Consider the following 16,176-nt stretch of genomic DNA (forward strand, 5'->3'; position numbering starts at 1 on the left):
CGAATCAGCAAAGAAATCCGAGGCGTCAAATATTTGGAAACATAGAAGCTAGAGGATCAGCCAGGCGACGTCAACATGTTCATGAGCAGTAGTCGATCTTCATGTGTGTAACTGACTTCAAAAGGCTTCGATGGAAGATTATATTCTCTAAAACAGAGGCCTCTATAATGGACTGATCAACACAAATGGATTCTCTGAAAAGCGTACATACCACCATACTAGTAATAATTATGTCCAAAAATCGGACAGGTTGACGGACTGACAAACAGACAAAATGATTGTTAAGATGCGTGCATATACGGACTCGTTTACTACTACTTGATGGATCTCAAATGGGGAGGGGGGGGGGGGGGGTCATTTATATATTTTGGAGCAAATGAGTTTAACAATGGTGACATATTGTATATTTTTATTTACTTCCACTCGGAAAATTCAAAATAAACAAGATGACAATGGCACCCAACAGCTGGTCAAAAGGAAAACATGTACATGTATATATACACGTGTATATGTATGATTTGTTAATTTATACTGTTCAGGTGTTTGTAAAATGTTCACAGATGACTGAATTTTTCAAGAGTCGCAACTGAAGTTTCATAACTTACTACCAATTTAATCGAAGCTAGTTTGTTTGGGGGGGGGGGGGATAAAGTCATATTTTACAAAGGAAGCATTTATATCATAACCTCTGTGAAATGTTTCAGGTGTTGCTAAACGGAAACAATACTTCCATGTTAAATCACTTAAAATATAAATTTTAAACTAGAAACAAAATACACTAATTTTTCATATCTATTTATTGGTGGTTATTAAGTCTGAGTTTATTTAGTCATGATCAAGACCATTTTCAAGATCAAGAAATTGGGTACGGAAAACGGAACCGGAAATATCCGATGCCGTATATGTGGAGTAAAATATGGATGAGTGGAAAAACGTTAATTTAAACATTATGAACGGCTAGTATTCGATATCCTTAATATGAGCCATATCTTCCCGAGTCAAGGCTTTCTAATCCAGGAGCGGTATGAGCCACTGAGCGAATAAAATCCACAATCTGAATTTTCTTGAAAATATGGGATTTTCCCACTAATTTCACTTAATACTTTACAATCAGTTTCTTCTGTTTTACACATATATGATATTCAATAAATCCCCGTTTCAGGTACTCGATTCCTCAACACCCCTGTAGACGTAATAAACTTAATTGATAAAATATTCTTTTCTTCCTCTATATCCATCTTCTTAAAAAAAAACCCTTAATGTCTGTGTGGGGATTTTTTTTTTCTTCTAGTATATCATTCAGGGCCAGATGTACACTACATACTACTGCTGCTTTCTGAAGAATAGCTACAAGTTTATACCTCAGGTGTACCTGACGTTACTTATTTTTCTTACCGGGTATATAAAAAATATATTTTAAAATCCATACCTAATATACAGTCCTTATTTTTCCTTTATAAATAATAAACCCCGTACCTAATAATGTATATATTAGGTATCGTTTTTTTTTTTAATAAGAAAAATAAGTAACGCCAGGTGCTATATAGTGGCTTACCTTGAACAAATGGTACTATATATATGAAAGCACAATTTAATTTGGTGTCGTAATTATAATTTATATAGAAACATTTAGTACAGGTTGAATTTGCAAGTGTTTCGTATTATTTTACAAACAAGATTATTCACTTATTCTCGCAAAGAAGAAATGTACCCATATACGCGGATATAGATCTATGGGAGTGCATGGTTCCGCCCCTTTCTCTGTTAATTCAGAGGATTATTTAATTTACAGTGTGAAAAAAAATATTCTATAGGCGAATCCCCTTTTCGCCATCTCGGGAAACTCAACCCCTATAGATTGTAATGTCAGATAATTTTAAAGCTTTGCAAGATATTTATGAAGAGATATATGAAATTATGGCAATTTGACAGATTTATACGTCAGCCCCTTTTATCCCCCCCCAAATATTATGAGGTCTATTGTACTTTATTTTATAATAGGATGGACAGTTTTGGATACCCCCTTCACCAGGGGAAAATTCCTTGTTAGAGCGCAAGGCAACCGTGCAACCGGTATATATTTTGTCCAGGTTTAGTTTTCAAAATCCACTCCTTGAATTTGAATTTATGGAATGTATAGACTAAATCAAGTAAAAGTGACCTTGCCCCCCCCTTTTTTTTTTTAAATAGAAAACATCGATTTGTGTTAAGTTGGAATAAAGATTTATATTTTATAGCTATATGAAGCTCTGGAATTCAACGACACTTGGTTTAGTATATTCATTTTAAAACTCTGCAAATTTTAGGGGGTTCCTGACCCATGAAGTCAACGACTATACCCTATCTGACCCAAGAAGTCAACGACTATTCCTTATCTGTTTTGCTCGCATATTTAAAGTTAGAAAATATCAATATGGGTTGGTCATTTCAAAAGAATTATCGATAAATGAGAATACATGTATATTGGAAAAAATCTCATCATGTATATATACAAGAAGGCCTTGATCATTGACGGATGCAGAAAGGGGGGGGGGGGTCCGGGGTTGGACCCCCCTTTAATTTTTGTACACACACATAGAAAGAGAGATACAGAGAGAGACATATTTTTCTATAATATGGATATTTACATAAATACGTCTGATAATTTGAAAATATGAAAAATCTCTGTCCTTTCAGCTCGCTAGGTCTGTAGATTTTCGCGTATTTGCTTTATCGATAAATTCCGTCGTGTACATTCACAACCCCGACTGAGGGCTCCGAACATCCACAAGTAACATGCAGGGAAGATTCCAGAATATATATATACCATTTTTGACCATCTTCAGAAGTAACTTACTTTTAGAAGTATGCATAAAATATTTTTAACCAATGAAGAGAAAAGTTTAAAATGTTTCCGTACTATGCAGATGGAGGGGGCTCACTTTTTCTGAAAATAATCTCTTGCTGTGGTTTTAATCAATATTTGATTTGGAAGTTCCCTCCACATTTTTTGTTGCCGGAAAATACGCAGATTCGAACATTTGAAAGTAATGTACCAAACAGAAAAGTTACAGAGAGCCCCCTTTACCCACCCACCCCCACCCCCGCCAAAGGGATTTAAAAGTGTGCTGCATAGTTTTTTTTTGGGGGGGGGGATTTCTTTGTTTGTTTGTTTTTTTTTTGTTTTTTTGTTTTTTTTTTGCTTGTCAACTGTTCTTGGAGGTCTTCCTTCTTATAAATGTACGGACTTGAATTGGCCGTGATGTGATTCTATGCATGAGTACTGGGGGCATCGACCTAAACCCCTTTCAAGAATTGCTGGATCCTCCCCAGGCATGTTGATTATTCATATTTAGGCAATCACCTGAGATTCACTTTCTCCACTGTCAAAATAAAATAAAAACATGGGCATTCTTTAAAGAGAGAATTAAGATAATAAAAAGAATGCAATACACGCTGTATTAAAATAAAGTATAAGACCTATACATAATGTAAATGCAGAGGTACGGAGTTGAAAAGTATACCATTTAGAATAAATCCTTTCTAGTCTCTCCCCCAATATTTTTTTTTATAGAACGTCACCGTTGAAAGAAGAATAGTTCGACAATTTTGTTAAGTTATACATCAACCCCCCCTTCTCTAAATTCAAGATATAGACCATAAATTAATTGTTCCTCATATTAGCTGCAGAACTGTAGCTCTATGCTCATATAAATAAAAAGAAGTTTTAAAAATTAGTGTGTTTCATCTAATTGAAAACAACCATCACCCGGACAAACTAAAACTCAATGTAAAAAAAACAAAAACGAAATGCCTAGTAAACAAACGATTGTGAGTGAACATGATGAACACTTAGATCACCAGAAATACCTGCGATGTAAGCTGCAAAAGAAAGGTACGTTATTTAATTGTGCATAAAAATTAATATGTACGTGTTTGGAGGTAATCTCATCATAAGTCTATGTATATCTATTAATTAACATTTCATAAAATTGGATAACACTGTCCAAAGTATGTTACAAATGAAACCTCAACATTTTACGCAATGCAGGGAGGGAGGGGTATCAGCTATTTAATTCGGACTATGGTAAAGGAGGAGTAGAGGTTAAGATGTGGGTACCCAAAAGCGTAATAGACGGACACCCCAATTACTATATGCCCTTCCATATTTCAAGTGGTGGTTTAATAATATTATCCTGTTGTTTTGCATGCATATGTAACAGGTCAGCACGTATTATACATGCTCACGCCTTTACCTTTTGTAGAGCTCTACATGTACTATGACGTAACAATGCAATAATACGTCATTTTTTCTCCCCAAACTCAAGATTTGCATCCTAAAATGCGTCTCTTAACTGACAGTGAAATGATATAAGCGGACCTTAGATCTTCAATCTTTTTCGTTTCATTTAAGCACTGAAACATTGTAGTATCGTAAACATTCTGTTATATGTGTCCACTATCATAAAGGGGTGTCTCCCTACACTACCAGATTTTTATTCCTATATCAAAATATTTTTTTTTAGAATAATTATTACATCTGAACATAAACTATCTTCACCAGGAAAAAAAAAAATAAATTCAACATTAAAACGAACAGTCGGTTTTGTGAACAATTAGAGAGACAGAGTTATATGTACCTGTGATGTAACGTTAAGCTGCAAAAGAAAGGAAGGTTAATATTGTGGATTAAATCTAATATATACGTGTTTCGAGGTAATCTCGTCACAAGTCTTTATGTATATTTATTAATTAACATTTTCTAAAATAATTCATAACACTGTCCAAAGTATATTACAAATGAAACCCCAATATTACTTTTACATAATGGAGGGGCGGTCGGATCAAACTCGTCCTGTTCCGTATAGGAGAACAAGACCCGAAGAGGATTTCGGAAATAACCGAGTAGCTACGATTGAATACGAATGAATCTGACGTCACAGCGGAAGTGACGCCGAGCTGTGTCTGCACTGGCTGTGTTTAGATCGAAGGGGGCTACATATCTTCGTGTTTCTCCGCGTTTCAAAGCATGTTTTCCTATTGTTAACATATTTTTATTTACTACAGCATTTTCTTGGCAATGTTGACGCGAAGGATGGGATTTTTCGAATGCAAACTGCAAGGTTAGTGAAAAATTGGAGACAACGAACGAAATGACCCGACCTTCCCTCGGCGTTTGAGTGTGAAATACGTTACGAGTTACGAAATTTACGCAAGCTGGTGAGGATTCTGGAATCTTTTGAGAGTATTTACTGAACATTATTCACGATGGGATGTTAATTTGAACTTTTTTATCGTAATCTACGATTAGAAAGTAGCCGCGCAGGCGCAGTAGGGGGGTTAGTTGTGCCTGGCATGACTAACCCCATTTTACGCGTGCGCTAACTAACCCTGCTGAAACTGACAAAAACCTGACTAAGCCTTGACTTTAGGCTAAGTCCAAAAAATAAAATGCATGCAAAGAAAAAAAAAAGAACACCAGCACACACAACATTCCAGAAACAAATAAAATAAATTAATATACCCTCTTTGAACAAGGTGAAGACAACCTACAAACACCAGATACACACATTCGTTTCTCAAGACTGTAATGCAGATATCTTTTCGAAAAATTTGTGTGGCCCTGAAAAGGGCCGTTTTGTTTTACTGATCTACAAGTAGGCAGTTTACTTGCTGCTGGTGTACTTGGTGACAGCCTTGGTTCCCTCAGAGACGGCGTGTTTGGCCAATTCACCGGGCAGGAGGAGACGGACAGCGGTCTGGATCTCTCTGCTGGTGATGGTTGATCGCTTGTTGTAGTGAGCGAGACGGGAGGCCTCGGCAGCGATTCTCTCAAAGATGTCATTGACGAAAGAATTCATGATGCTCATGGCCTTGCTGGAAACACCAGTGTCTGGGTGGACCTGTTTCAGCACCTTGTAGATGTAAATGGCGTAGGATTCCCTCCTCTTCCTGCGCTTTTTCTTGTCCCCAGTTCTCTGGGCCTTGGCCTTGGTGGCTGCTTTCTTAGCTCCTTTAGATCCGACTTTGGGTGGCATGTTTACAGAATGCTATCAAACTGGAAACTAATGAGTGTCGACTCGCGCCTCGCGGCTTATATATCGCACGGACGGATAACGGCGGACAGGTTCATTACGAACCCTCGAGAAAACTAGTGTTGTTCGGCGCGCGACAGAGTGTGTAAGATACGATCGTGCCGATTGGCTACACATTTCAATCCGCCCGCGTGTTTAAATAGGGTCGCGAAGGCAGTTAATGCGTTATTCGTTGAATTCATTTCTACTCGTAACAGATCAAAGATGTCAGGACGTGGTAAAGGAGGCAAGGTGAAGGGAAAGGCCAAGAGCCGATCATCCCGTGCCGGACTTCAGTTCCCCGTGGGTCGTATCCACCGTCTGCTGAGGAAAGGCAACTACGCCGAGAGAGTGGGAGCCGGTGCCCCCGTGTACCTGGCCGCCGTTCTTGAATACTTGGCCGCCGAAGTCTTGGAGTTGGCAGGCAACGCCGCCCGCGACAACAAGAAGACCAGAATCATCCCCCGTCATCTGCAGCTGGCCATCCGCAACGACGAGGAGTTGAACAAACTGCTGTCCGGCGTGACCATCGCCCAGGGTGGTGTCCTGCCCAACATCCAGGCCGTGCTCCTCCCCAAGAAGACCCAGAAGTCCGCCAGCAAGTAAAAAGTCTGTGCGACTTTCAAATAAACCAAACGGCCGTTTTCACGGCCACCCAAATCTTTCGAAAAGATGCCTCTATATAGGAGCGTAATTTAAGAAACGAAATGTGTTGACTTTTCAATGAATGAAAAAACTACATGCAGGCTATAACGTAGAGCACTATATACATGACATGCATTTCTCCTCAATCCGAAGAAAATTCACGTATACAGTTTATGGCCATTATAAAGTGAGTCATAATTGCATTTTTACACTAAATATTTCATTGAAAACCCATTTTTTATATACAACTTGTTGTGTGGTCAATTATATTTTTCTTAATCAACTTTTCATGATTTTTTTCCGGGAATCATGCAGAATTGATCAAATTTTCTTGTCTCAAAAAGATACACACAAATCATTGAGAATAAATTATGAAATTGTCAAGACAAAAATCCCTAACCTCCAATTACTACGATTTCTTAACAAATCTTTATTTCCCACTATGAGCGACAGATAACACTGAGATAATATTTTTAGAAAAATGCATTTTTCAATGAAATATATATATATCTAGTGGAAAAAATAAAATTAGGACTCACTTATGGCCAGGTACTGTTGCTATAGAGTTTACCGCAAAAAAATTTTTATTTCATAGAATTTTGTTTAATGATTTCACCACTATTTTCTGTAACTGTGATAATTTTATCACTCGTGCATCAGAAAAACCTGAACTGTTTTGAGTAAAATCTGTTTTAAGTTAATAGATATATCATAGCATGTTTTGTCCCTAGCATGTCATCTAAGTCTCTAGGTGAATGATTTCTTAGAGTGACCTGTGTTATAATACATTCAATGCCAATTTTTGAATAGTTGAAACACCGGGACCCTTGTGTGTGTCACGTTGAATGGCAAAAATATTAAAATGTATAAAATATGTATTGTACATATATATGTATAGTATTAAAGAAGAAAAGAAATAAATAGCGAGGAATAATGAAATCAGGATTCACTTAAATGGCTATTTACTGTATATAATATATATGTTACAGTAAATATGTGAAATCAGGAATTTCATGTATTTCCTAAACCATCCAATAAATACATGTATTTGTTTCAGGAAATACGTGTAATTGCTGAATAGCTAGGAAATTCATGTATTTACTGAGAATTTTAGCCAGTTTTACACGTTTTTACCGAACTAAGCTGGATGACTATACATATTATGCTTTAAAACATTTCGTAAGTAAACAAATACTAGTATGAATGCTTTTGAAGTCGCAAATAATAAGAATTGTTTCTATAAAGCTTAGGTTATCCGTAAATTTCCAATTCTGGGCAAGATTCGGACAGTCGGTGCATTGTATTTTTAAAATCCCATTTAAGGTTCATAAACCCTGTGCTTACTCATATTAAATGTTGCTTTAACTCTTATGATTTTCCTAAGGAAATGTATTCTATAAGTAAAATACAATTTTTTCATTTCATCAATTAATTTAAAAATATGTATATATACATATTTCTTAGGACAATAACCCCTACTCGTGTTTCTTCATTCAGGTATTTTCTTTGTAAAACGGATTCCTTCATATTCACAATTCAAATCTATTCATAAGGAAGTATTTATTTGGGAGTTTTCGACATCAGAATGATGTATATGAACCAGTCTTTACTAATTTATTATTATTATTTATTAGAAAAATGAAAGGCGTATGTCATCATGTTTATTTTTGCTAATATTCACAAGTAATGATTTTTTTTCAATTTCTTTTTTTTTTTTTTTTTTTTAAATGAATAAAGGTTTATTCAAAATATTATTTACTCACATGATATGCTTACCAATACAAATATTGAATATACTGTGCATCTGTTCATATTTTAGATTATCTCACCAAAACAAAGTCAGTAAATACATGTAAAAAGTATTGAAAAACTCAGTAAATACGTGTATTTCCTTCCTGAAATTAGTAATATAAATTCACGTATTTTCTAAGCAGAATAGGAATTTCATGTATTTCCTAAAATTCAGGAAATACACGAAATTCCCGACTATACACATATTTACTGTAACACTATTTTGTTACACACATGGATAAACATTAGGTTTATATAATTTATTAATAAGCATTTTGCTCTGGTATTATGCTGAAGACATTATTTTACTGGTTGTTGATAGTTAGGAGTTTTACATGAGTATATACTTTTCCAATTTTTCCAGATGTAAAGGACATAATCTATATACCTATGGATTTATTGACAGCTGAACGAATTTTCTCAAATGATGGTAATATTGGTTTCAATAATGCACAAAAATTGCCGAGTATTTGCAACAGTTCACAAACACTTCTGGGGCAACATTACATTATTTCTCTCTCTCTCTCTCTCTCTCTCTCTCTCTCTCTCTCTCTCTCTCTCTCTCTCAAACAATGGAAAACTGGGTAAAAACGATAATGTATATCACTCGCAGCATTTCTTTGCCACATAGGTTATTAGGTTGAAAGTAAACTAGTTCAGATGAATCTGGCTCATCTTATTTTTTCTTTTATTATTTATTTATTTATTTTAGCGCGAGTTAAAAGTGACGTATATAAATTAAAAAAGAGGAAAGCTTATCGACCAAAATATTTAAAACTGTAAATTAAGTGTTTATAAGTCTTATGTTCAAGTCAAACTTGAACCAGAAAAATATCTATTATCTTAATATCTTGTGTCTCATAAACAAAAAATAATGAATAATGATAATAATCATTATGATAAAACATTAATACAAAGATAGAGCCAAACTAGCTTAAATCTGTTATTTCTCAAATAAATTTTTAGAAGACCCTGACATTATATATGTATATATTTCATACTGCTTAATGTGTATGATTATAATTCGTGTATCATAATAATACATTTTGAATATGATTTTCCTGCCCCCCTTTCTACAATTCAGTCATGTATATCTTATTTGTATATTTTAGGGAACAGAGTCATTGTCATAGTCACACAGCACCGTTTTGATACAGGCATGACATTGTGCACTACAGTACACAGTCTTTGAGGATTTCTCGCAGTTTTAGGGGAAACTGATTATGTTTTACAGGACGGGAAGGTCAAATTAGCATTCCTAAATGTGTCTTTAAAGAAAAAGTAAGACATCGTTACTGAATTTTGTCCTTTCATGTGAACAATTTATCTTAAATCGTAACCTGAAATTAAATCTTGCGAGTTTGTGGGCCTTTTTTCTTGAATTTGAACACTGCAGTAAGAACAATCTAAAGATGTAAATAGATAGAACGCGAGACAGAACTATAGAGTTGGAGATTCTCTTGATATATTGGGGAAAAGTTCCTCCGTTGAGCTGCAGCAAGGATGCAAGTACCCACATTGAAACACACATGCAGGAACAAAACACAAACGTCTCGAAACACTGGATGTTTTCTAGGCGGTCCGCGCTCAGTGTAAACAAAAACAGCAAGTGCGTGTGACCCAAGTATTTCACTGTTTGCAGTTCCCGAGAAGCTAGTCGACGTTTTACACTCGAAAGTAGCCATGGCCGATACCGCCGCACCAGCAAAGTCCCCAGCCAAGAAGAAGACCGCAAAGCCTAAGGTGCCTGCTGCACACCCCAAGTACATCGACATGATCAGCGCTGCCGTTGCATCTCTGAAAGAACGTGGTGGCTCATCCCGACAGGCCATTCTCAAGTACATCATGGCCAACTACAAAGTGGGCAACGATGTTAACTCTATCAACGCCCACCTGAAAATGGCCCTGAAGAATGGTGTTAAAAAAGGTGCTCTGAAGCAAGCCAAGGGCACAGGTGCTAGTGGCTCCTTCAAACTCGGAGACAAACCCAAGACCGAAAAGAAGCCTAAAGCCAAAAAAGTTGCCAAACCCAAGGCAGCCAAGCCCAAGAAGGCTGCCGCCAAGCCCAAGAAGCCAGCCGGAGAGAAGAAGGCCAAGACTCCAAAGAAGAAGGCCACAGCAGCCAAGAAACCAGCCGGACCCAAGAAAGCCAAGTCCCCCAAGAAAAAGGCAGCCGCCAAGTCACCAAAGAAGGCAGCAGCCAAGCCCAAGAAGGCCAAGACCCCCAAAAAGGCAGCAGCCAAGAAAACCAAGACTCCCAAGAAAGCAGCCGCCAAGAAATAAGCAGTTTTCGCATTCCAGGCAGACTGTCTACCTAAAATAAAAATACTAAAAAGCCCTTTTCAGGGCTACCCACATTTTTAGAAAAGATGCCTCATTAACAGTCGTTAACGAAACGTGTGTGGATATCTTTCATCGTAGTTTTAATAAATGGTGTTAATAAATTACAAAATAAATTTCATCTGATAAATGCCATCAATAACCCGGTAACCCATGATAAACCTGGGATTATGGGATAAATCATATTAATATCCAGAAACACTTAGATAATAGCAGTCGATAAAATTAAATGACGACAGAAGGGAACATTTCCAATTTCATTTTTGTTTGTTGGTTGTTTTTTTTGTATTTTTTTTTTGAGTGGGGGGGGGGGGGTGTTATTCCTTAATATTTTTGATAAGCATTGAGATAATATATCTCAGCTCAAGTGCAAAATAGAGAAAAATCTAAGACTCTAATGTCGTTATGAAATCATAGACTTTGAGGTTACAAGGTTTTCTTACTAATTTTTTGATTTATTCTCTATGACTCGTGTATCATTTTGTTTTGCATTTTGAGACAAAAATATTTGAACAATTTTGCTTGATTCATTGGGGGGGAGGGGGGGATTCATGGAAATTGAGGTAAAATTCACCTCACAACAAGTATTTTTTATTTTCTTCTGCTCACTTTTGGCCATATACTATAAGTAAATTTCTTCCCCCCCCCCCCCCCCCCCCCCCCCCTTGCATTCACAGAACCCCTACCCCCATTACACTGGTTGTGAAATTCCATTCAGAATTCAACTATCATGCAGTATACAAGTCTGACTTGGTTTTATGCCCCACACTTGGTATGAGATTTAATTTGAATTTGAACACTGAATTTAATTTCTATGACATTGAATTTTCATGCAAATGTCCTGTAGCTTGTTCCTGATTAAAAGATGCTTGAAAGCGAAACACCTTCACATCACTGAATATTTACATGGTCCAAATACTCCTGTATAGTTCCCTTTTTTTCTTTCTTTTTTTTAAATACAGTCATATATTTGTAAAATTATGCAATTCAGCACCTGTGTAAAACCTGTTGACCAATGTCTATAAACTAATGTTATTTGTTTGTGGCAATTTTTATATGTTATTGTTATCTAGTTATGTATATGCTATATTTATGAAACACTTCAAATATCATTTAGGTTTAGATCTTTCATGCCACAAGTATTAAATTGATAAGACTTTAAAGTTTGATAAAATGTTCTTATATTAAACTGTCTTAAGCTAAAGATGATAACTGCTACAAACATTACACAAAGCAGATGTGAGAAAAAAAATATATATATCAAGATTCAAGAAAGCTAGACAATAATGATCCATCAGACTCTTAATGCATGACCATGTAAAGAAAAAAAATAAAATAAAATTAATTTAGCTTAATATTTTTGTATTTGCATGGTTAATATGTACATCAATGGGGATGGTAAAACTTCATTATATCCTCTGTGGGGCCTGAAATGAAATCCAGTGTCAATATATAAGGAAAGAAATAAATTACAATATATGTTATAAAAATGAACAAAAATAGAAAATAATAATTGATTTAAAATTTTCAGTGAATCCATGGATCTATCATCACGATTATTATCCTAATTATTGTGACTGTCCATCTCTTCCACCAATGGGTCTGTTAAAATTATATTTTATTACATGTTACAACAACAAAACATTGATTTTAATCAAGTACAAAATCTGTGCAAAAAGGTGGATTGAAATGATTCTAGCTAAGACCAATCGAAGCGCGCTATAAGCCACTAATCACAAGGTGTCTTTCTAAATCCCCAACCAATCACAAACACCCTTACTTCGTGCGCGCTGATTTCGAACTTTGATCAAAAATTCACGAGCCACGGAACCGTATAAAACTTTACTACACTCTGCACTCGTCATTCATTTTATCTGAACTCAGAGAAGATGGCACGTACCAAGCAGACTGCAAGAAAATCTACAGGAGGCAAGGCCCCACGAAAACAGCTGGCTACCAAGGCAGCCCGTAAGAGCGCACCAGCCACAGGTGGCGTTAAGAAACCTCACAGGTACAGGCCAGGAACTGTCGCTCTCCGTGAGATCAGGAGATACCAGAAGAGCACCGAATTGCTCATCAGGAAACTCCCATTCCAGCGCCTTGTCCGTGAAATCGCTCAAGATTTCAAGACCGATCTGCGTTTCCAGAGCTCAGCCGTCATGGCCCTCCAGGAAGCCAGTGAGGCCTACCTCGTCGGGCTCTTTGAGGATACCAACTTGTGTGCTATCCACGCCAAGAGAGTGACCATCATGCCAAAGGACATCCAGCTTGCCAGACGTATCCGTGGCGAGAGAGCCTAAGCCTTTTCTTGTCTCAGACAAAACACAAACGGCCGTTTTCACGGCCACCAATATCTTTAGAAAAGATGCCTTCATGCAAAGTTGAGAAACGTACGTAACAATATAAAACACAGGGTAAATCTACTTCAGGTTTCGGCTAGAAACCTATGAACAACATCAAGGGATTACTAAGGAAATATTCAATCAACATTATATTTATTGCAAGTCGGGAAATGCACAGATATATATAAAACTCTAAAACAGTCGTTTTATTATTATGTATGAACAAATGAGTGCCACACACAAAATGAACCATACACACACTCACACGCTGTGTAAATTATATAAACACACGTGTATCCAGATTCAATAAGATCAGAGAACATGAATGAAACATGTTTTGTGTATGTATACTGTCTTTAATGTCAATATATCATCACACAGTCACATATTTATTGTACTTATGAGTCAATCATCTATAAACATGATTACATCTAGATTACTAAGATATAGAGAGAGAGAATGCTAAGGAAATAAAACATGAATCTTTTTGTAAGAAATATTTGAGTTACATATTATGACAGCTAGTTTATGAAACTTCATGTCAACAATATTGTGTTTCCTATATATACATTATACTTTTATTTAATGATATCACATTTTTTTAAAATAGGAAGATAGAAAGAAAAACGTATATTTTACACGTTCGTGGAGAATATTAATTAAATATTTCATCTATATCTCATATCATGATACATGATCCCTGACTATTAATAAGAATGATACTGAACAAACAAAGAAAAAGAACATTATTGATAATACATAAATTAATCGAAATGTAGAAGTATATTCTAGACAGTGGCTGAAATATTAAGATGGCTAAAAATATTTTGCATGGTCTAGTAGCACCTCAAGGGTATTACAAATGTAAACAAAAACATATGTAAGGCGCGCATAGCGTAAACCAATCGCGTTGTGGCTTTCAAATTTGCATTCGGGACGTGCCAAAGTTTTCAAGACGTTATTGTTTCTAGCGCGTCGTGTAGTGACTGCTATATATACCGCGATCTCGTCAAAACTCAGCATTTCAGAAGATCATATACCGATAGCTGAACTATGTCTGGACGTGGTAAAGGAGGAAAAGGTCTTGGAAAGGGGGGCGCTAAGCGTCACAGGAAGGTCCTGAGAGATAACATCCAGGGTATTACCAAACCCGCCATCCGTCGTCTTGCACGCAGAGGTGGAGTCAAACGTATCTCTGGGCTCATCTACGAGGAAACCCGTGGTGTCCTGAAAGTTTTCCTTGAGAACGTCATTCGTGATGCTGTCACCTACACAGAGCATGCCAAGAGGAAGACAGTCACAGCCATGGACGTTGTCTATGCCCTGAAGAGACAAGGACGTACCCTCTACGGATTCGGTGGTTAGATACCCCTACAAGCATTTGCTGAAAGAAGCAACAACAAACGGCCGTTTTCACGGCCACCCAAATTTTTAGAAAAGATGCCTTTAAACAGACGTAAAACAGAAACGAGTGTGTTAGTATTCAATTGTACAGAATGTACTACATTTATTGTTTGTCAACAAACAATATGTACATGTCACTGGAATATAGGCATATTATAGTCGGCTAGCTAGCCCTGCAGTAACTTTTTATCACAGGGTAGGGAAAACCAATCATTCTTGTCATTATCTTCATAAATATAATTGATTTTCATTCGTTTCTAATGTTACATTTTCCGATCTTGGTACAGGGGCCGGGGAGGGAGAAAAGTAAAGAATAAGAATTTTTCAAGATCCAGTTGATAATTTCCAGAGACACATCATGTATATACAGCTAACTAAACAACGTATATTGTTATGACTTCCTTAAACACTTGTTGATGAAAGTAGAGAGAGAGAGAGGAAAAAAAAAAAAACAAGAGTCCAAGTAGTGTGCATACAACTCTTCTGGTCAATTTTACTTTGGCAAGGTAGCAAGAGTTATCCTTCTTGTCATGTGCTTAACATAGATGCAGTGCAAGGGGCAAATTGCCTCCTTCAATAATAGATTTTGAATTCACAGTTCCCCCTTATGTTGTTCTTTACTTTATTGTATTTGCATTCAAATCCAACACATGTTATAACAATGTGACATTTTATTATTTCATTGAACAACAACAAAAACTTTGTTACTTGATAAACATGATATACATATACATGTACATGTATACAGATAAATCTCAAAACTACCATTGCTTCATTCGACATGTGCAAAACAAACAAATGCATGTCCAGAACAACCAAACCAAAGCTGAGCGAGATGGCCCTGCATATTTATCTGCGAAAGTGTGAAATGCAAGGATTCATATTGTACATAATATACACATCAATCATTTTACATTTTGCGCATTACAATGTATTGCATTTCTTTTTCTCCATCTTGTACATTTTATTAATTCCTAAAAAACATTTCATAATTAATAAGACCTTTTCATGCTCTCAGCTTTCATGTCCTTTGAAGTTAACCTGTAATGACCTTTGTTGTGTGTGTGTTTTTTGAAAAGCGGGAGGGTATTGGGTTTCCGTCCGTCTGTTACGCTTTGGGGTACCCATCTCTTATCCGCAACTCCTCTCATACCACTGAATGAAATTTGATGAAACTTTCACAGAATCTTTATTACATATTGCCATTGTGCACCTCCTATTTTACTTTTTGATTCGACACATATTTTGGGTTTCCCGGCCACAGGAAAACATGGACTTTTTCACCAGTTAAAACCATATGGGAGGCGGGGGGTATCATTTAGTGAGCTCATCGCTCACAGTACCTCTAGTTTAATTGGGTTTTGGTTTGTATTGTATTGTATTGTCTTACAGTTACTCTTTGCTAGTACATGGGAAAAGACATGTTTTACAAAACATGTATTCAGTATGTACGTGATGGGATAGACATCATAAAACCTGTATTATATTACAAAAATCTCATCGTTTATGCACTTTTAATACAGTTTACTGTTAAGATTTAAAAAGAAGAAAGAAATCCTTTTATTTTCTTCATTATAAAAGTTTCTTTGCCCATTAATACT

General features: G+C 36.3%; 5 protein-coding genes across 5 annotated transcripts; 4 read left to right on the plus strand and 1 right to left on the minus strand.

The window, feature by feature from the left end:
* Window positions 1-5,511: 5,511 nt before the first annotated feature.
* On the minus strand, window positions 5,512-6,032 carry LOC134237460 (histone H2B-like). Its single transcript, XM_062719549.1, has one exon. The coding sequence runs from the start codon at window positions 6,015-6,017 to the stop codon at window positions 5,646-5,648; it is 372 nt and encodes a 123-aa protein (XP_062575533.1). The 5' UTR covers window positions 6,018-6,032; the 3' UTR covers window positions 5,512-5,645.
* Window positions 6,033-6,278: 246 nt separating this feature from the next.
* On the plus strand, window positions 6,279-6,853 carry LOC134237469 (histone H2A). Its single transcript, XM_062719562.1, has one exon. It carries the CDS (start codon window positions 6,279-6,281, stop codon window positions 6,657-6,659), a length of 381 nt encoding a protein of 126 aa, XP_062575546.1. The 3' UTR covers window positions 6,660-6,853.
* Window positions 6,854-10,069: 3,216 nt separating this feature from the next.
* Window positions 10,070-10,943, plus strand: LOC134237481 (histone H1-delta-like). The gene has a single exon (XM_062719569.1). It carries the CDS (start codon window positions 10,173-10,175, stop codon window positions 10,770-10,772), a length of 600 nt encoding a protein of 199 aa, XP_062575553.1. The 5' UTR covers window positions 10,070-10,172; the 3' UTR covers window positions 10,773-10,943.
* A 1,696-nt stretch (window positions 10,944-12,639) lies between these two features.
* On the plus strand, window positions 12,640-13,350 carry LOC134237499 (histone H3). Its single transcript, XM_062719589.1, has one exon. It carries the CDS (start codon window positions 12,719-12,721, stop codon window positions 13,127-13,129), a length of 411 nt encoding a protein of 136 aa, XP_062575573.1. The 5' UTR covers window positions 12,640-12,718; the 3' UTR covers window positions 13,130-13,350.
* Window positions 13,351-14,173: 823 nt separating this feature from the next.
* Window positions 14,174-14,726, plus strand: LOC134237489 (histone H4). Its single transcript, XM_062719579.1, has one exon. It carries the CDS (start codon window positions 14,225-14,227, stop codon window positions 14,534-14,536), a length of 312 nt encoding a protein of 103 aa, XP_062575563.1. The 5' UTR covers window positions 14,174-14,224; the 3' UTR covers window positions 14,537-14,726.
* Window positions 14,727-16,176: the final 1,450 nt, after the last annotated feature.

The sequence above is a fragment of the Saccostrea cucullata genome, unplaced genomic scaffold (genome assembly GCF_032062105.1).
Source record: "Saccostrea cucullata isolate Sc308-1 unplaced genomic scaffold, CSIRO_AGI_Scuc_v1 ctg6490, whole genome shotgun sequence".
Classification (NCBI taxonomy): Eukaryota; Metazoa; Mollusca; class Bivalvia; order Ostreida; family Ostreidae; genus Saccostrea; species Saccostrea cuccullata.